This window comes from Anser cygnoides, chromosome 4 (assembly GCF_040182565.1).
Source record: "Anser cygnoides isolate HZ-2024a breed goose chromosome 4, Taihu_goose_T2T_genome, whole genome shotgun sequence".
NCBI lineage: Eukaryota > Metazoa > Chordata > Aves > Anseriformes > Anatidae > Anser > Anser cygnoides.
Genome location: NC_089876.1, coordinates 78,484,026 through 78,505,841, shown reverse-complemented (window position 1 = coordinate 78,505,841; position 21,816 = coordinate 78,484,026). Strand labels below are relative to the sequence as shown.

Sequence of the window (21,816 nt, the reverse complement as noted above, 5' to 3'; positions counted from 1 at the left end):
AAATCTTTTCTATATTTTGGACTTCCAAAATATTAAATTACATTTTGACTTTTTATCATTATTATTATTATTAACAAAATCAGCATAAAAAGAAAGTTAAGCTAACAATTTTTCTCTTGGAATCTGTGTAGGCTTTGAGGCCTCACAGAGAATTATAGCTATAAAGAGTATAAAAACTATATGAATTGTTAACATATGTAGAAGTGATTCAATTGTTCTTATTATTAAAATTGAGTGAAAATAGTGGGAAGTGCAAGTTATCTAGAAAAAATAATGAAGTTCCCTTTCATGTTTTTTCCTCCAGTTTTAAAATGTTTTATAAGCCATTAGTGCTAACTACTTTAAAGAAAGAAATCACTTTTAATATTTTGTTGTAAATCTGTTATCATCGTTCATTTAAACACGTATATCTAACTACAAGTCAGGCTTGTTTACTTTAGTTTAGTTTAGTTCATTTCATTTTATTTCATTTTATTTTATTTTAGCATCTGATTCTGAATTATTGACCCTAAGAGTTGTCATCCATAACAACTTTTTCTAAACTTGTCTATTTCTTATTATTTTTGGAGCTAACCTTGGCATGCAATTATTGTGATGCATGATAATTTTATGGAAGGTTTAAAGCACCATATTTCAATTTTAGCATATTTCAGAAATAACAGTTTTATTTTCCAAAGCAGGTATTTGCGGAAATTTGTGAAGTTGATAGTAGTTGTGTCGCAGCAAATCTTGCAATTTAATTTCAAATACTTTATTTAAAAGTGTACAATTATCGTAGAGAAAACAAGCTGAATTATGCTCTACTTTTCTGTTGGGCTTCAAAAAGTCTCGCAAACTTTTAGGAAAAAATGTTGTATTAAAATAATGTTCTTACGCGTGTAACTTGAAGGAAAACTACTAGCTTTTTATGTGCTTTGTTTATTTTTTAAATAGGATAAACAACAACAACAAAAACCCCACAAGAATAGCATCCCTTACAAAGAGGAAAATGTACAGAAGAGCTCCTTCCTTAAATAAGTGATATTTAAACATAGAATGATAGAATATCCGGAGTTGGAAGGGACCCACAAGGGTCATCGAGTCCAACACATGCTTAAGCTGCATGTTATTTGCTTTCAGAGGTTTTTTGTTTGTTTGTTTTTGGATTATTATTTCATTCATATTGCAGGATAGCATTTATTTTTTTATCAAACATGACAAAATTTCTTGTCAACATATCAAGTTAGATTTGCAATGTAGAAACCAAATACTTGCATTTCTATGAGCAAAAATATTGCTGTATTTCTGTATTTAAAAAAATATATAATCCTGACTATAGAGGCTGACATTTTTTACATTGTGGCTAGTTTACCCCGTTGGTCTAGAGAGGATGGCTAGAGCAGCAGAAGTCAGTGTTTGCCTTAATCTCTCGTGCTGAATCAATGCCTACTTGATCACTATTTGACTTTGGAAATCTTAACTTTTCAGAGAATGCAAAAGTAAATGCTGTGCCTTTATAGTTAGTTTTATTCAATATATTTCTCTATTATGTCCTCACATTTTCTTTTTATTTTGTTACAATAGCGTTCCTTTTAAGAGTTACATGGCAGCCATGTCCAGGATATTTTGATGTTTCCTTAGCATTCTTACCAAATCCAACTTATCCTGTCTTTTTACGTTTTAGATTCCCACCTGATTCATGAAAAGCAGCCACACAAACGCTACTTGTAAAAATGATGTCTTGGAGCAATCTGATTATGGTTACTGACTGCTTTCCCCTTTTATTTATTTATTTATTTTGTTTTTCTTTACGCTTCAGGTTCTGTGTTGGTTGAGCTGCCAGCCAGTTTGTATTTGAAAACTGATGCTCAGTTCCTCTTGGAAGAGTGCTTTGGCATTTCCATCCCCGCTTCCCTCCTCCTGTAGCTGCATGGCAGTGCTTGTGGCACAGATCCAGATTTGCTTGTTTTTAACACAAGAAGCGTAGTGGGTACTCACAGCATGTCCCTCCTTCCCCTTACTTCTTGAAGTCTTCTATGGACTTCGTCCTACCTTAAAGTTTGTTGCAGTAGCTGAATAGCTATTATTTATACAGGACTTCTTGCACTAAAAGTCATCGCTGTTTGTCATTGACCTCTCTGTTGATGTAATTAATTGTGCTTACTGATGTTTTTATTAAGTATGCCTTAAATGGTTGGATGAAGTGAATCACCCAAAAAAATAGTGTTCATTAATCAAGGACAATTACCTGATATTAAGCTGTCAGGATCTGTCAGGAAAGCACTCTTAATGTATCTCTTACATTATTATTTGATATGATTTAATAGCTTGCTTTCCAAATGCATGTAAAATAGGCCTGTCTGCTTCACTTCGCGTAGATTTGTGGGAGCTTATCTTTAAGAAGCTGGTTCTGAATGTTTCAGACCCTGAGTTGTCTGTCAAGCACCTCTCCCTTGTAAGGATGCCTATTACACCTGAGACAGCTCCAGCAGGAGGTTAGGATTTTCCTGCCCAGCTTGTGCCTCTGTCCCCACACACTCTGAAACGCTGTGGTCAGGAGACATCCTGCTGAGTGCATTGAGGAAGCGTTTATGCTTTCTGTCCGACTTCCATACACAGGCTGTACTCTGTCACTTTCTAGAGGTCAGTTGGTTACAGTTATTCATGTTCAGAGTTCCAGGCTTACGCTTTACTGTATTATGACACCTGGGTCTACATGGATAAGCCTTTAGTATCCTGTCTGAGTTTTTAAGAACATCTGTAGTAAGTGCTGCAGGCAGGCATAGGAGTTGAATTGCTGTTTGGTAATGATTCAAAAAGAAAAGAAAAAAATAGTCCAAAGTTCATCAGTAAATTAATCTTAGATATATTCTTCTAGACATCTTTTTTCTTTCTTTTTTTTTTTTTTTTTTAAATAAACTCAGCAGAATCCCAGAGGACTGGAATAGTTACTATTTGTCTTTTTAGTTATGTCATAATCACACTTAAGAGGTCGTGCCTGAGATCAGGAGGTGTAGTTGTTCTGTGTGTTTTGCAAGCCTTGCTGGGCTGGCTACAGGAACAGGGACCATCGGTGGCAGGAGAAACAGCACTCAGGATGCTAGCCCAGGCCTTAGCACTCAGTGCTGTTCCACCAGCCAGGATATATATAAGGAACTTCCCGGCACCAGCCTGCCGGGAAGATAGCTATGTTGTGGTCACTGCTCCCGTCGCACCTCGTGGACTTTGTGCAGGGGCTGTTGATGCGTTCTGCATGAAGCAATCCTGGCAGGAGGGAGCTGGGGCCTGCCCACTCCACGCTAAGCACCCAGAATTGCTGTTATGCGCCTGCTGCGCCGTCTGCCCCACTGCTGCTGCTTCTCTCATCCTGAGTCTGTCTGTCCTGCTGACGAGCTGTGGGTAGAGCACCTCTCTAGTGGGCAGTCTGAAGCCAAAGTGATCTCCAGGAAAGTAAAGTTGCAATTTCGTAAGAGGTTTTTTTGGCAGCAGCACAGGCCACTGGCCACCCTTGCTGTTGCACTGCACTGTCCTGGCTCGGTTATGCTGGCACAACCATCTGTGTCACCATGCTGTGAATTTGGTTTTCTCACTTTTGGGGTAACTGCCCTGATTCTGTTTTTGTTAAATTCTCTAAAAGGTGGAGTACCTAATGCTTGATTTTAAAGAGTGAGTATGTTTTCCACACAGCCCAAACTGCCTGTTGTAAAAGGTGCCTGCAAATCTTCCTCAGCCCTCACATAATTCGGAAAGGAGAGCTTTGGGATTGTGCACAGCTTGATCTGGGGACAGTATGACTCTGCACAGAAGAGAAAGGTGAAAGGAAGAGTGCCAAGGCAATTTGTGGAGTCGAGCACCAGCTCAGAGGAGGGTTTCAGGACCGCACTATTGTTATGCAGGCACCTAAGGTGTATCTTATGGTGTATTTTTCTTGAACCTTATTTGACTCTTTTCCAACAGATTCCAATGTCTGACTGGTATCAGAGGGACTATGATGTCTTTGAAAGATAACCTAGTAACACTGTTGGTGTTACGAGGAAGAACAGATGCCATAATAGACCTTAATATAACAAGAGTTGTGTTACAAAATCAGATAATTTATTCATTCTTGCTGTGGTATTGTGATACCTACTGTTCTTTTGTAGATTAAGTTTTTTTATTTTCTGAATGCTAGTTATTCAGCTCAGAAATTATTGGTTGGACTAAAGTTTTTATGGGGTGGAAGAAAAGCTAAGAATTTCCCCTTTCAGTTGTTAGGAGTGTTCTCAAATGTAATGCAGATAGTTAGGATTGCAGAGAGAGCACAACCCAGATTACTTGCATAACATCTGAAGTTTGAGCTCCTGTGAAGGGTGGGTTATTGTAACATACTTGGATATCCAAGTGTAGCTGGTTAAAATAATAGCAGTACAGCCTCATCTCCAAGAACATTTTACAGTTTATTTCTCCTCTAATTTTGAAAAACTATTTTTAGCTAATATTATGAAATTGAATGTATGCTGTTCTTCTGCCTCTTGACAAAAGCTTAGCATTCTTAGCATCCCTAGAAATTGTGCTGCAGAAAATGAGGATAAAGGGACTAGAAGTCTGTTGGAATTACAGAATTACAGTAGGCAGTAGCTGGCTGTTTTAATTATCTCAAAATTGCATATTTTACTGCCTGAGTTACCTCTGCCAGTTGGGGGCTAGGGAGGTTGTTACTGATTACAGAGTCAGGAAATAATTGTCTCAATTGGTCCTACCAAACTCATGTATATAATTCTTAAAAACTAAGATCCTAAAATGCTGCTTTGCTCTTTTTTTCTTTTTTTTTTTTTTTTTTTTTGAGTCTGTTGAGTGTGTTGGCTTTTGATTGTGATATTGTTATGGAAGGTAACAAAATGAACCAGTTTTTACAAGGCAAACTGAAGTATGTTAATAAGATACAAAAATTAATCAGAGTTAGAAAGCATTATGTGTTTTATTTCACTTAGCCCAAGGACTCTAGTCTCCTATATAATGCAGAAGTTACAGGTGTAGAGGTGATCTTCCTTGTATCGGAACAAAGAGTAAAGTATTTCTTCATACCATATTTAAAGTATTTCAGGTTAGCAGTTCATACTCAAGTAATCAGGTTCTGATCAGTGGTTCCAATGTGTTCTGTCTTTGTCTTCATTCCCCATCCATATTGCCCAAAGAAACCTTTTTGTCTAGTAGCTTGTGTTGCAAACTGTGGATTCCTTTGTGTGTCTGTGATCTTTACTGCCTGACCCTAGACATTATAATATACCTGAAAACCTTCATCTATTTCCAGTGTAAATAATTATGCACCTTCCCGACACTCATGTTTATTATATAGAACAAATAATATATTACTTAATGTTAACCAAAATGCAGCAGCAGTAGTATTATAAATGGTGGTATTTGGAGCAAATACAACAAAAGTGTGCTACAAAAAAAAAAAAAAGAGAAAAAAACAGAAAGCAACTTAAGTAAAATGGACTTCAACATAAATTTTATCTCCAGAAGCATCGTTTAGGCCTCAGTGGTGTACAAGGAAAGTTCAGACCTAGAGCCTGCTGCTTCTGCTCAAAGTTTTAAAAGAATCAAATGGCAGAGGGATTGGAGGGACCAAGAAATGATAGACCTGGACCTAAGTGTTCAGGATATGTTCAGGTTAATGAATAATCGGCCTGTGAGAGAGATTAGTCCTGCTGGAAATATAGTAATTGCTGGTCATTAGTTACTGGAAGTTCCTGTAGCATGGTACTGCATGAGAAAGTGCCGTAGCAGGAGTGCTGGCATGTTGTCACAGTGATTGCCACGTGTTGAACTGTGTACCTAGTACAGCCGGTATCATTAAAGCAGTTAACAGGTAGGATTTAAGATAGCACTAGAGATTCAGGTTGTCCTTATTTTGATTAATGCTGCAACATGGTTTATTGCCTGATAATTATAGGTCATGGCATGAATATTTCCTGTTCTCCCCATTACATTGGCAGCTTGATTTTTCTACTGGAACAGTGCCTGCAGTACTCCATCGAAGAAGTGGTTGGATGCAGTAACCTAATTTCAGTATTGCACACAGATTCAGTGTAAAGTCTTAAAGGATCTAAATAAAGGAAGTATTTTTTTAAAGAGTGTATCAAATAATGTACTTTTTCTTCATAAAGCAAATATGCCAAATTGTGTTCATCTTCATTCTAAAAGCAACTTTCTGCTTTCTTTTGTTGCAGATCACCAGAAACTGGAAAGAGAAGCTAGAATCTGTCGTCTCTTGAAGCATCCCAATATTGGTAGGAACATTTAATTACTTTATACAGTAGACACCAGATTAGAAAATTGAGGGGAAAATACAAAATAACAAATACAAATAGCAGCTCAGAGAAATCAAACGGTAATATGTTCAGGCAAGACAGTTTCTTTATACTCTGGTGCTCCACCAGAATTCTGTGAGATGTAATATCCCAACAGGTCACCTAGAGCAGTGTGTACTGTTCTCATCTTCTCTGAGCTATTGCTCTGCCATCAATGAGCTGTCTGCGCCAGGTGTTTGGGGTTTTTTTGAGCAGTGTGTAGGAGGAGTTATTTCCAGTACTGCTCATGACTTTCTGAGACCTGCAGAATTTCATGTAACAGCATATGTTGCAAAAAGAGACAGACCAATGTCAGTAAAGTTAGTGTTGTTTTTACTGAGGTGCTTATTTTATCCTGTTTTATTTTGTGTATGAGATTCCGTTCTGCTGTAGAAAAGATAGGTAGGTGCAGAAAGCTCCCCTCCTTTTATTTCTAGAACTGTATGTTCCCTACTCCAACATTCATGGAAAGCATTAAAAAATGTGGCTTGTCTTTTTCTTTTTTTTGTGTGTGTTTTCTGTTTCCTTGTTTTTAAAAACGAGTAGAAAAAGATAAGTACTTTGATCTTTAAGTAGTTGGAGCTGTTTTTTTCAGACAGTGAATAAAATGCCAAGGGTGTCTCTGTTACAAGAATATATGCCATACCCAAGGTGTCTGCATATCCTGTCCATCTTGTTTTTCTATCCCCATGCACAGTCTTGGAAGTTGTCATCAGACAAACTAGTAACCTCACTGTTTTAAATAAACACATATATTTGGTACAGAAGCACTTGGCAGTCTGCTTGCTTTTTCTTCTGGTTAGTTTTTCTCCTTTTCATTTTTAGCTAATGTAAGTTAGTCATTGTGACCTTTTTAGACTAATCTAACTGTTTTATGTCTGGGAAAGAAACAGCTCTTTCCTTTTAATAATAATTGTAAATGGAAAACAAACAAACCACAGTTCAAAATGAAATACCGAATCTTTGAAAAAGCTCTCTTAGGCAGTCTCAAAGGGTTGGAGGTTTCACATGCAAATTTGGTTAAACACGAAGAGTAGAGTTATGGGCATTATTTTATCCCAGCCAAAATTTATGCATTGTGAAGTGACAGAAGACAAGGGAAGAGGTGCAATTGTTGAAAGCTGTGGTTATGTGTATAGTGCTAATCTTTCTTTAGAGTAGTTCATCTGTGCCTTCCTGTAATTATTGTTAGAGTACATTTGTGAATTTGAACCTCCCAGGGAAGAAGAATAAAAACCAGTAATAAACTGATGAAGTGGAAGAGCTGAAGTACACAGAAGAACTCTGTTAGAACAAATATCTAAATTGTATTCATGTGATCATATTTCTTAGCTCTGTTGAGTAATTCAAACCAATATTAGGGTCCAGATCCTCTTTGGCAAACCAGCTATTCCATATACGGTGATTATATGTTTGTGAATGTACGATCAGAAATGCAAGCAGACAATTGCAACTTTGCTGACAGATGGGTACAGTTACGTAAATCAGCACAAATTCCATGCTTTGTTACCAAGGTATACAACTGAGTCAGAGGATTATAAAGCAAAATCTTTTACCCCGTCTGGGAAAAAATGGCATGTTCTAGACCTGCTAGAAACTTTTCATGATACAGAAATAACAGGCCAGGAGTTTGACAGCAGGCACAAAATTCTGTCCTTGTTCAATTTCTACTTTCAATTATTCCGCCAACCCTGCCAGTGTATCTGCCTGAAAAAGATTTTTCCAATTAACTTTGCTGCGAAAGTTCCTTGTTTGCATAATTGCAGTAGTGAAGGCCACATTGTTTCTCGTTCTTGTGTTGGAGGAAAATGGTAAATGTGGTCTGAAAAGGAGAAACTGTTTTTAAAACTTTGCAAAGGTAATGATTTTAGGCCTGCGAAGTCATAGGTAAGCTACTGAGCTGAAGAGGTTCCCGTCGGGTGCCTAGCTGGCTGTCCAGGCTCAGCCAGGCGCCTGTCCTCTCTTCCTGGCCTCCCCCTGCACCCCGAGATGTTCCCATGCGGGCTTTTTCCAGCCCTGGCCAAGGTTTGCTCTCATCCCTTGCCATCACTCCTGCAGTCATGCCCCGAGCCAGCCAGCTGTAACCCTGAAATCCTTGCAGTGCATGCTGCCCATTCACCAAGCTCAACCTCTTATTCTCGCATTGCTATCACGTGCCTTTTCTGAAGCAGTGATCTCTGATGGGTGGTAATACTACATCGTACTAGGAAGTACTAATAGTGAAAAGGGAAGTGTACAGAGAAAGGCAATTCAGCTGTAGTCACAGATTACAGTGTTTTGTACGTGTCAGAATGGTAAAGATTAACCCTTGTAAACAAATTTTATTATGTATGATAAAGTGTATGTGCTTAAAAATATTAACAAGTCCATGAATATAAAATTCTGACTTTATCTGTATTTTTTCGTGAGTTGACTACCACTGATTAATTTCTAATAGCCCAGAAAATAACAGATGTTTTGAAAAAGGAACTTGTCAAGTTAACATAAATATGTATGATTTAAGAAATAGTTCTAAAAACATTTTTTCAAATGCAATCTTTATGGGAAAGCAGAAATGTAGTTTAATTGATTGGACAATTTCTCAAAGACAATCTCAGTGCTTTTCTTTATCTTCTGCCAGTGTAGATTTTTAGTTACTTGTCTTTATGAACATTGCACATTCATTGCTGAATGGCAGTTTTCTGAAGTTAGAATTCAGTAAAACTTTCTCTTTTCTTTCAGGCTTCTTCCTATTTATTCTTCCTAGTTAGCTTGATTAAATCTCACTTCTAAAAGTGACTTGGTTTAAAGGTGTCAGTTTTAGCTTAGCTTTATTTCTAAAATAATACATATATAATATTATTCCTTTCTAGAGTACTTTATGGCCTCTTCAATTAATTATCTTTTGTGTCTTGAGACTAAAAAAGATACTTTAGGGTAAAAAAAACCCTTTCAAGTTACCTTTTTGATACTTTCCCTCCAGTCAGAGTAAAGCAGCAAAGCTGTATTGAATCAGTTTTAGATTTCAGTCTGTGAGTAAACACATTATAGCTTTTATGTGAGCAAGTTTTTTTTTTTCTTTTCTTTAGAGGAATGGAGTTTGAAAAACAATCTAAACCACTGGAACTAATTTTCCATTTGTCTTATCAGAGAAAACAGAACATGGTCAAAAAAAAGAAAAATTACAGATCACTGTTTTTGTAGTTCCAGGGCAGGTGTCCAATTAGTACATAATTAGTAGAAAAATTTAGCATTTAGTTATTTCATCAGGACAAGAAAGAATTCAGGGCTAAACTTTTTAACAATCAATGTACCTATTTTTAGCTTCACAAGAATACCATTTTTATAACTATTTCATATCTGACTTGATTTTTGTTTGTTTGCTTGTTTTGTTTTTGGTGAGTGCCATTATGCTGTTAAGAAATCTTAGGATGACATTTTAAAAAGTCTTTCAATTTTAATCTGTATTCATATACACTTAAGAAGTTCTGGCATTGGCAGAGGAGTCTTAAAATTAGTCACGAATGTTTTGATTTTTTTTTAAATGTAGATATGGAACCAAAGATCTGGAAGAGCATAGCATATGAGGAAAGAATTAGGGGAAGACCAAATCAGAATTCTTTCTTTCAAAGGGATAGAACTCTGAAATTAAGGAGGCATGAAAATATTTTCATCTCATTTCTTGATTTGAATCTCTGAAAATAATCTCTGTGAATTACTAAGCACAAAAATTGAGAAGAAATGATTATATTTTCTACTGCCTTTATGGAAGTATTTGAGACATAAGATTATTGTTTCAGGAATTGACATACCTACAGAAGGTTCACAGATGAAGCATTTAAGCATCTATTGAGGGAGCTAAATTCTTCATCTGAATTATCTATTAGGAAATTCCACTAGAAGAATGATTTTGAACTAAGGTAAGACAGCAACTTCTGAACTCATGTATGAGAAATCTAAACTACTGGTGATTACCCTCACTAGTCAGGTGTCAGGAAACAAAGGTAATTAAATCAAAATCCAGATATCTAGCCCTTTTAAGTTCTTGCAAATTAAAGAAATCCATCGTAATTCATTATGATACAGAAATGTTGTATTGCTTGATATGGATACGTTATATTTACAGTTAGCTAAGCATATTGAAACATACAGTCATTTGAAAAACACTTTTTGGGTGCAGCACATTTTTTTAAGACATAGATTTTTCCAAGTGCACTTGACATCCTTTTAATGAAGTCACAAATCTGGCTCATAGCATCAACTGCCATCTGTAAGGCATCTGTTTTACTTCTGTAGTATGTGCTCTTTTTTGTTGTTGTTAGGGAAGATCAGCATATTTTTTATTAGCAGTACTAGAAAAACTGATAACCACAATGAAAGTGTAAAATGTTAGTTATCATGTGATGGGATTTTCTGTAGAGGAGTTCTAAAGAAGTCTGGTTCAGTATTTTTATCTACAGATTGAAACAAAAAATGGTATCAGGTTGATGTTTTGGGACTAAGGAGCTGTAGAGTCACAAATTTAAGAAAGACTGTTGGTCTTAAAAGATGAGTGCCTGCATTTTGGAAAATAGTGACTTCGAAAAGCCTGTGATGACAGGAAATAACTACTTGAACACAAATCTCATTGAGACACTTTAAAACAAGGGAAATACCATTCTCAGATGCATGGAAATAACAGTCAGAGACAGGAAAATAGTATTTATTTGGTATCTGCCAACAGAAGCCACTTCTAGAGTACTTGAGGCTGGCTTTAACATCCAGATGTCAGTAGGTATGATCTGCGTAAAGGAGGTGATATAAGGTCTAAAAGGATAACCAGGCAATGTTATTTATTAAGGAAAAAAAAAAAAAAAGAAACATGACTGTAAGTTATGAAGTTAAGCACAGAGTTAGTTTTCTGGCAGTGAAAGTAATCAACCATGAGAATTATTTATGGATATGGTGTTTTCCGATTTGAAGTGTGGATGATTTTTTTTTTTTTAAGCCTTGTACTGAGAAGTGTTGATGCATATACTCCTGGTATTCAGAACTGAATTCAGGCCATTATTTTTGGAAACCTGAGTATTGTTGAAGAAATACTGAAAGGCAATGATTCTTTGTCTTAAGCACCTAGGGAGCTGGACAATCCTTACTGGCTGTGTTTATATCTGACACAGAAGTGTCATGGAAACTTTCATTGTAGAAGATGTTTTCATTTCATGTGCAAGTGTAGCTCCAGAATATCTCTGAAAGTAGAGTATCTCTGTCCAGATACTGCTTTGCATGTAACTAATTCAGTTAGTTTTTCAGGATCTTTTTGGTTTACTCACTTTTTACCCCATGATTTCTTCTCTATTGAATTATCTGGTCATAATGCCTAATGAATGGTGTAGGAAAAATGCCTAAAAGAAAAGTGGTAAGAAATGGTATTTTCTGTTCTCTTTTTTTCACATCTCCAACATTTCAGACTTGATGTATCCATGAAGGTTTACAGACTTCATGTATATATGAAGTTTTATTTAGAAAATACAGAACTGCCTCATCATTTTCACCTATAATTATTTCTTAGCAATACTTATTGCTTATTTTCTGATTTCTGCCTCTGATTTCTGCCTCTGCCTGCCTCAGCTCTTTGTATTGGAGTGATTGTAGTAAAAAGTCAGCCACTGACTTGTGTTTAAAAGAACATAACGTTTGTTTCATCTTGTATATCAATTTTTTTTGGATAAGTGTGAAATTATAAACAATAGCTATTTCAGCATATAGCTCGTTACTTGTTTGACAAATGAGTTTTATCCCTTTTGCTTCTTTATAGAAAAGTATTTTTTATTTGTTACTCAGAAATACTTCAGAAATATATCAGTGATGTCCACAGCAACACTAAAATTCTGCTTCCTTCATAGCCCATGTATTTTTTTTCTCATAGTATACTAATAAACAGACAAAAATAAGAAGTGAGATCAGGTATCTTTCTTTTGTGTAATACTACTCTGTTCCAACAGAGTAGTATTAGTTTCTGTTCATTACTGCCAGTCCAGACTCCTGTACTCTCAGGGAGAATTAAAATGATGCTGAACTTCAGCCCTTGTGAGGAAACACTTGAGTCCTTTCCCCCTGATCTGTCGTTGGTAATACTGCTATTTTCTTCTTCCAGCAGTAACCTTGAATTCCAGCCTCCTCCTTTTCTAATATTTCTTGAGTGATTTAAACTGCTTCCTCTATCACATTGTGGTAGGAAATTTTGGGCAAACAGCTCAAGCTCCTTTAGTAACAAAGCTCCAACAGTTTGTGCTGGACTGCAGTAGTTTGCACAGTTGTCTGATTTTCAGTGTTGCTGATTTCTCAGATTCTTACCATAACAAGATTACTGCAACATCACCATGTATACATTTTCTTTACTTACTGCAGCTGATTAACATAATTGAGTTTAAAATGGAAGACATAAATGTTGGTTAAGCTTTCTCTTTGGAGAACCTAGCACTTTGTAATGATTACATGTCAAGCTATATTAAAAATTTACCTCTATTACCAAACAAATTCCCACAGAGGATTTCTGTCATCTTAAGCAACTATTATTTTTACATCTGTTTACATTCTCTAGTGCTTCCAATTTAATAATTTAGAAATTTGTAAAGAAAAAGTGAAAGGAATTTAATCATCTCTTCACCATGAAATCCATTGCCACTGACATGATTTCCAGCTTTACCTTCTTTTGTTAAACTTTGATTTGTTGGTCCTCTTTTAACTTTGTCAAATTGTATTTTAGCAGCCTGTGATTTGTAGGCTAGTAATCTATGTATTTTTGTGGGTTTAACACTGCTACACCATCTTATTATGACTCCTTTTGATGTTGATTTAGAGCCTGCTGTTGTGATTCTGGTTTATGAGGTACCAACAATTGATAAAAACAGTATTAGCCCAACGATGCAGGTCCTGACCCAGTCTGAAAAATTGCTGAGTCAAGTGTTTTTTTTTATTTCCTGGTCGAGTTTGTTGTTGCAGGGTTTATGCTGAACTGAGTAGTGTTTTCCTAAATCAGACTTCCCACTTTTTCTCCCTGTACCTGCTGCAAAGGCTACTGCTACCCTTACGTTCCCCCTTGTCAAAAGCTATACACGGCAAAAGTTGGAACAGTTTGTGCAGTGTAATAGGATCACTGTGAATAAGCAGAACCTTCGGGTTTTCACATGGTGGTGCCAACACATCTGGCTTCACTAGTGCACATTATTCCTTCCCTTTCTGCTGCCACCGCCTCCCCCCGCAGATGTTGTATAAGATATGGCAAGCAGGCAGGATCCGCTAACCAGCTACATCAGGCTCAGGTCAGACTGATGAACCTTCATTTCTTCCCGAAAGGCCACAGCAGATTTTACTGACATGTGGCAGCCCTTCGGGTGATAAATGAAGTCCTCCTGGCAACAAGACAGGTTGTCCCTGAGTGGCTTTATAAGCCAGGATATTTAGAGGTAAGTAGGACTGCCAAGCAGAAACTGTGCCGTGTCAGCCCTAATAGGCCTGAGCCAGTTGTGCGCGGATCTGTTTGCATAGCCGCCATCAGACTGGAGCTGTGGCAGTGCTCACTGCCATGAGTTGCTGTGCTTCAGGACAGAATAGCAGAAGTTGTCTCATTTTTAAAGAACGAGCTGGACCAGCATATGGGAGTGTGGAGCAGCATCTTTCCAAGGGAAAGTGGCTTTGCAGCAGGTCAAGAGGCAGGCTAGCTCCAGGACAGCCTGCGACACCAGGCGAAAACAAATCTCTGAGCTGACTTCATAAATGTGTTGGTGTCTGTTTGCAGTCCTCTCTGGTTTCCGTGCTTCGAGTTGGGAACATCCCATAAACTGCTGAGGAAACGCAGCACCCAGACTTGGTGCTATTCCTCATCAAACTATTAACGCGTGCATTCGGCTTAGTTATTCAGAAGTGCAGCTTTAGGAAAAAGCCTTCCCCTTGGTGTTTTCTCATCTCTTTCCACAGTAACACAGAACATCAGCGTAGAATTTGTGAAATTCTGGGAGAATTCGTGGGGGGAAAATAAGAAACTTCATGTTATCTTGTCCATTTTAGACAAAGGGTAATTAAAGATACGTGGGTTTTCTGTCCCATTTATGTGAGTCCTTTATGTTTTACTCACCACATTTGTGCATGGGATTTCACGTAAATTCACAATAGTGTTTCTTTTCAGATTCTTGATATACAACAGATGTGGAATCAGTAAATCCTTTCTGAATTTCATTTGATGTACCATGGCAAAGTTGAGAGTAGCTCAGCTGGCATTGGTTAAGTTACTGTATAAACCCAATGTGGAATAAGAATCAGGCCTGTTCAGGTTTGGTGGATGTACTTCTTTAGCACAATATTTTTCTGAGCTTAATTTCAGTTTTCACTCTTTACATAAAAAAACACACACAGAAAACCATCGAAAAAACAAGCTTTAAAGGTAGTAACACAATTCTTTGATGCAGTGAAAATCAAACAAATACTCAACTACATGAATTTATGCTCAATAAATATGGTCCTCCCTCAGGAATATATTAACTATATATAGAAACCAGAAATTTATGGGTCTGATATATAGATCTCACTTTCTTTAATAACATTTACTGCTATGATGAGATAATTATTTCGACAATTTAAAATCTCTTCCTTTGAATTGAATTATTAAATTTGTAATCTCCTTGATGAATAAGGTGAACCACAGTACTAGAGAGAATTAAAACATCAAGAAACCAAATAAACCAGTGATATTACATGATTTCATACTTAATGCAAAACCCCATTTAATGGATATTGTAAAATAACAGATTCAGAGCTTAAACTCAAAAAGTGGTTACAGGTTGTAGTCAAACAGTGAAGTGCAACAACGAAATACAGCAGCTGTTTTTGTGGTAGCTAGTAGTGTCGTTAAATGCACTGTAACGAGAATGAAGCAGGCAGGAAGGCACAAGGGGGCTTTTTTTTTTATCTATTTTTTTTTCCATTGCACCTGACTTTTCTGCAGTCTTCATTCTGAGTTGTTTTTGCTATTTCTATGCATTCGGTTTCCCTGATTGTCGAAGTAGTTGGGGACGCATAGGTGATGTTTAAGGTGAAGAGACTGAAGATTTTCACCACTGATATTGTAAGAATTTTGTGGGGAAGGGGCTGTGTGGTGTCTGTTTACTTTCTGTAGACCTTTTGGTGCCACTAAAAGGGAGTGAAATGTCAAAAAAGAAAAAAAAATCATAGCTAAATTATTTAAATTTACTGCCAGTCAGGGAATCAGTAATTTCCAATATGTAGCATTAAGTATCAGATAATGTGGTCTGTCTGTGTGCCAAAGCAAAGAACTCTAAAGGCAAATTTATTAGGTGTTATACCTTTTGTCCCTGTTTCAGTTAGAACATAATCCTTTTATTCTGTTAAAAGTGGCGTGGAGTCTTTTGGTTTTACTCTTCTGGGTTACTGTGGAGCATAAAAATGTATTTTAGCATAGGTGATAACATTACTATGCCACACTAGGCTATTCTTTCCTTTAAATGGAGGGTGAGATTATTCTAGCTCAAGTGAAGCATTGCTGGTTGCAACGTCCCTGCTAACTGGAGCAACATCCATAATATACTGAGGAAATAAGATTTCACTAAGATTTGACACAAAAGTTGTCATTTTTTTGCCACAGAAAGTATATGCATTATTTGCGCCAAAATGGGTAATGATAAAGTATAAATCAAGCGTGAGCCAGACCTTGAAGGATTTTCCTAGCCTGCTTATAGCTGGTTTTGTATATTTTCTTAAACACATGAAAATTCTTTTCACGCTGTGTCTAGCAGCTTCTAAATAAGCTTTCTTTCCATACAGTCAGTTATGCTTGTGTAGCCAGGCATTTTAAATGTAAAATAGAGTAATCCACAGAAAGGGGAAGCAGAATTTGAATATCTCATTTGAGGAACCTGCTGCAAGGGGTCAGTGCTAGGATAGGCACTGCACTTCCCATTTGTGTTTTGATTTGGGTTTTTTTGCTTAATGTCTGCGCATGCTTTCTAGAACAAAGAGTTTCATAATTGCGCTGCTGACTTCAAGAACCATATAAATAAACCAGGTTAAAATAAATTACTCTCTTTTTAGAGATTAAGTTTTGAAAACTTACATTTTTTTGTTTGAAAGCTTGGTTTGTTATGAATCTGCAACCACGTGTTATACATATGCAGAGACATCATGACTCCCAGCTAAACCACAAATATGTAATTTTCCTCTGGACCCTTTCCTCCAAAAACATAGATCTCTACTAAAGCTTAAATATTCTTTTCTTTCAGTAAAGCGAGCAGATATTTTTGGGGCATTTTTAGGGGATATTATAAGTTCTACTCCCTTTACTTTGTGCAGATGATGTTGTTGTTGACGGTTTAGTTGGTAAATGCTACACTGGTTCTCAGGTTGATATCCAAATGCTGGGAAAAAAATCTTGTGAACCTCCTACTTGAGTTGGAAAACAAACTGAAAAAAGGTTAGAGTGTATTCACTAGCATGGCTGTATGTCATTGTTTGGATGGCTTTAGTGCAGCCCTCATGAGAGGTAGGATTGTTGTCAGGTAGTTTCCATTACAAACCCAGCTACAGTCCTGAAATCTGTGGCTGTGGGCTGAACCCAGTGGGACATGTCTGTCTTGGCCTGCTCACTTTTCCAGGAAAAAAAAAAAAAAAAAAAGAGAGAGAGAATTAACAGTCAGGCAACATTTGTTTCCCAAGCAGCCAAAATCAGCCCATTTAGAGGATTTTGCATCCTAACCCAAAGGCAGTGAGTTGTCACCATTGCCAGCAGGGAGGCTGGGGGGAGCAATCAGTATGTACCTGCTTGTGCAGAAGGGCTCAGAGGAGAAAGCGTTTGCCTGTTTGTACCACTTCTGAGCTGTGTCCCATCTTTATCCCTCCCTGCCGCTGTCCTTTGGCTCCCTGGGATGTGGGGAAAAGCATCATTTTAGAGGTGGGAGAAGAAAGAAGAAGAGAGAAAAAGCAGGAAGGGTGGCATGGCTGGTAGGGAGGAGGAGGCACTTGAGTGAGGGAATGGCTGAAAGCTGGGGATGTGAGCTGGAACTGGAGAGAGGCTGAAGGAAGGTCTCCTGATTTTCAACAAAGTATTGTTCTGGCTGAAGTGATCATAAATCAGGAGCTGTGCTCTGGGAGCTTGCTGTGATGCTTAAGAATGATTTTGCTCCTCTTCCAAAGATGGTACAAACACAAGGAGCTTATTAGGAGAGGCAATCCCGGGGGCTACTACATCTTCCTAGACATTTTGCTTTAGTTACATATCCCACTCCCTGACAAGTACCATAGATCATGGAATCATGTGAGTTGAAAGGGATCTCTGGAGGTTATCCAGTCCCAACCCCCTCCTCAAGCCATGTTCAGTAAAATCAGGTTATGCAGACTGCTGAGCTTGGAGCATCTCCCGTGAAAGAGGTTGCACAGTTGCTCTGGGCCCTGCTCCAGTATTTGACCACCTTCCTGTCAACATAAATAAATAAATAAAAGTGTAAGTATGCCCAGCTGGGGTTTTTCCATATTCCAGCCTGCATCTGTTGCCTCTTGCCTTGTCATTTGCGTCCTGGAGAAGACTGCCTCTGTCTTTGCAACAGCCTCCCTGCTGGCAGCAGTGAGACGCGTAGCATCTGACCTGGCCCTTCCTCGTGTGCTGCCTGCAGCCCCCTCATCATCTTGGTGGCCATCTGCTGGAGAGTGCAGGGGAGAAATCATAGCTAGAAAGAAATTAAGCTGTCCTTGTAAGTTTTTACAGTGGGCTGACACAAGAAGTTAATTTCATGAGTTACTTCAGATGCACAAGATACCGTGTAAATCCATGTGTCACGTTTGTATGCTTTTAATTCTAGATCTGAGCATTTCATTAGAGTGTTTTTAGGATGCTTTCCTGGATGAGATTTAGGGCTATTTTTCCAATAAATCAGATATTTTAAAGTTGGCAGAACTATATTTATACAGTAAATGAACAGGAGCAAAGTGTTGGCAATGTTGCATTCCCTGAAATCTTGCCTGCTGATCAGTGAACAAGGTACTGGAAAGAAAAGTGGATGTTCTTGAATACAGCTGCAACCCTGTAAAATGTTTTTACTCCCTTTAAAAAAAAAAACACATCCGCTTTCATGTTTAAATATTGTGACATAAGTTGTTAACGAAAGTGGAATTTGAGTAAAAACTGTAAACATGGCCTGACTCTTTGGAATGCAGTTTTTATTTAGTTCCAAGTTGTGCATTTGGAAGTACATTTTATAGGTTGAACTTCGGTGTTGTGTCTTGTGCAGAAATTTTCTTGAATATTGAGGTCAGCACACAGGAAAACTGGTTACTTAATAAAAATGTAAAATTTGACGTAGGAGATAATGAGTAACGTACAGTGAAACTGTGCACTGCTGTGACAGTGGGAGGCTGGTCAAACATTGGTCTTTGACTCTTCTCTATTTAGCAGTGTAGACCTAGGGCGTTTTCTCTATTTATGCAAATGCACTTTAGGAGTAGTGGCAGTACAAATTATCTCTGTGTCTTGTCCTGGAGAAATCATAAGAGAAGAAAAGTCATAGCACAATTTATTTCCTTGCTCAGATTACCGTATCTGTGGTGATTTTAGTGATGAGGGCAGCCACCTCAGTTAGACTGCTGGCCAGTACCCCTTACAAAAACCAAAAGCTTCTAGATTTTGAAGAGCTTCTTGTTTACTTCTGTGTTTCCCTGAGAGGAGTTCTCTTGTAAACTACTTGCAACAGCAAGATTTATTTATTTATTTTTAAATAACTGTAGGTCTGTCCTCGCCAGGACCCCAGGAAGCCTGCTTAGCCTATTCTGTCTGAAACTCTGCTGGGATGTTGCCTTCTGTTGTCCCCCTGCATGGCAGCAGTGTGCCAGCGGTTGGTGCCAGTCTGGCTAACCTCACCCCTTGTGCTCAGTGGCTGCAGGGACAGAATCGGTCGGTCCAGATTATGACAGCTGTCCCCCAACCATCCCCTGTCATGGTCTAGCTTGTAGCACGTTTCAGATGTCCTTTAGGATTTTCCTCACTCCTTCAAATGTTTGCCTTAAAACGGTCATAAATTCACTTTTCATCCTGATGGGAGGCTGTCATGTTGCTCTGCTCCAGGAATTACATGTGAAAGCCATGGCATACCAGAAGATGTTACTGGGACTGGTGTCTCAGCTTTTAATATGCTGCAACCTAACACAGAGAGCACAGAGACTGAACGCTTTTTCCCCTCTAATACCACTGTGCAACATCACTGGCATTAGATAAATATTTTATAATTGCTCAGTTCAGGCTGTTTTTGCAGATTTCTGCACTGGAGACTTTTACTCCTACCGAACTGCTGATGCAGGATTTTTTCCAGTTGGTGCGGGTTTAATGATACCTCTATCCTCCCAGTCACCTTCCAAACTTGGAAGTTCTATTTTTAGTGGCTTCAGTAGTGTGTTAGTATTCATGGAGTGCCCATGCGAATGTGCTTCTAATTTTAGTTTGTCCTCTAGATATCTGTCTTCTTTAAATACATCTACCTTCTCATTACAGTCACCCTGGGCCAAGCATGGCACTCTGCTCCTGGTGCATGTAAATTGAAGATGTTCTGTATAGTATAGTACTGTAATGAAATCCATAGCTCTACTCTTGTGCTGCACAGCAGTGAATAGCAGTCATATGTATCAGCAGTTGTGTAGTCCGAGCAATGGTTATTTAATGAATTTATTTGTGCATTTATTTAGCAGGTGACCCTGAGAGTTACTTAACCGTATTCCATCACTACTTGGTGTAATCTCAATTGTGTTATTGCTGCTGCTATGTTGAATATGGCTATGCAGTCTAGCTCGGATAGATTGGTTGATGAACTAAAGACGTAATTGTAGCTGACTGCCTTGCAGCTATCTTTTGTAGCATACATATTGTGGGAGTTGCTGGATGTGCTAAACAGACTGCCTAATAAGGGGATTATTTAAAGAGGTGTTTCAACTGCAGCTAGTAGTCTGGTTTTATGAGTGCAGACTGGCTTCCTGCTCTCTCTTGCAGCTTCTCTTCCATCCAAGTCTGTGTGGGTTTCCACAGAGCTAATTACCATCTTACAAATAGTCCTGTGGGACAGGACAAACTGTCCAATTTCCATTTATTGTGAGACTGTGATTAAAAGACAATGGCAGTTTTTCATCATAAGCCTCAAGTTTGTCATCTATTAAGTTAATATGCATTCCGTGCCTTTTGTAAAACAAAACCCTTTCAATCATTTGGAATGATCATTTACTTGTAAACTTGCATGTTATGAAAATCATAGTAATTTATAGTTGTCCTCTGTTCTGGTAGCATGGCTTACTGTGGTGGTTAATTGATAGAGGGGGAAACAATGTGCACTCAGAAATTAATGCAAACACTTTTGAGCCCAGCCCTTTAGATGGAGATGGAGTAGGATTATTAGGGAAATGTTCTGTCTTGATATGGTACTTTGCATTTCTCTGTCTCATGCTCTGTCAAGTTATTGAAAGTTTCAACTCCTTATATGTCATCTTGATTAGTTGTAGAAGCATTTGGTTATCTAGGTTACTGGAAAGTTTTGTTCACTACCATTTGACATTGTATAGAGGTCTGCACCATCACACTGATAGCTAGAAACATGAAACCAGTTACAGTAACCTTGCTTTTCCCTTGAGACTTTTCAGATCATGTGTTTTTTCAGATTGGTAGTGAGTGTAAGAAACAGATTTATTTTGCGTGTTCACTGCAAACTGTGGCATAGTGTAAAGATGTCTAGTCTTGTTTTTTGTTTCTGCTGGTGTCAAAGAGCAGGTTAAGTCAGTCATGCTGTTAGAATTAAATTAATACAGGTGCACACACCAGCTTTTTTTTAAGTTAGTTTGGGTATCTCTACACTATGTTACCATTTGCAGGACAGACATACCCTACGAAGCATTCTCTAACTATAACAATTACAAATGAAAATATTTATCTGTAATTGTTGTGCACTAAACTATGCCCTGCTAAGAGAGGGAGAAGTAGCAGTGGAAATCCTTCTGCACTGTCATTAATCTTTGGAAATATCTTGATCAAGTCAGTGTTAGCTAGACTTTCTGGGCTGTGAACTATGTGGGAAGCTCTAGCCCTGCCACTTGCTCAGAGATAAGTTGTTTCACCTTCTGTAACCTACTGCCATTTTGCATGCTAACAGCACGATACTTGGTGCTTTATCTGTTTATATAGGAGAACTCAATGGTATAGCTATATTTTAATATTCAGAAAAGTAGTATGAGCCTATTTCCTCCCTGACTGCAGGGCATTCAGGGAGTTTTTTATTGTGTAGTAGCCAGTATATTGTCATGAGAAGCTAATCACATCCTAATAAAACCTGTGTAATTTTTGTTTTCCACAACACTTATAGATTCATCAGGAAACTGATAAAAGAAAAAATGTAGTCCCTAGCTTACCCCTGTCGCCACCAGAAATGTGTTGCATAAGATAGGAGTCATGTGAAGTCTGAGGGGATATCTGTAGACCACAAACCACAAGGAGTCAATCTTCGGGTTTATC

The 21,816-nt window shown here is 37.9% G+C and overlaps 1 protein-coding gene across 21 annotated transcripts in view; it reads left to right on the top strand.

The window, feature by feature from the left end:
* Positions 1-21,816, top strand: part of CAMK2D (calcium/calmodulin dependent protein kinase II delta) — a 255,729-nt gene that overhangs the window by 84,710 nt on the left and 149,203 nt on the right. For all 21 annotated transcript variants that reach the window (XM_066996891.1, XM_066996892.1, XM_066996896.1 and 18 more), the window contains one exon: positions 6,192-6,251. In XM_066996891.1, coding sequence (XP_066852992.1) covers positions 6,192-6,251 — 60 coding nt within the window. Of the gene's footprint in view, positions 1-6,191; positions 6,252-21,816 lie in introns of those variants that run through there.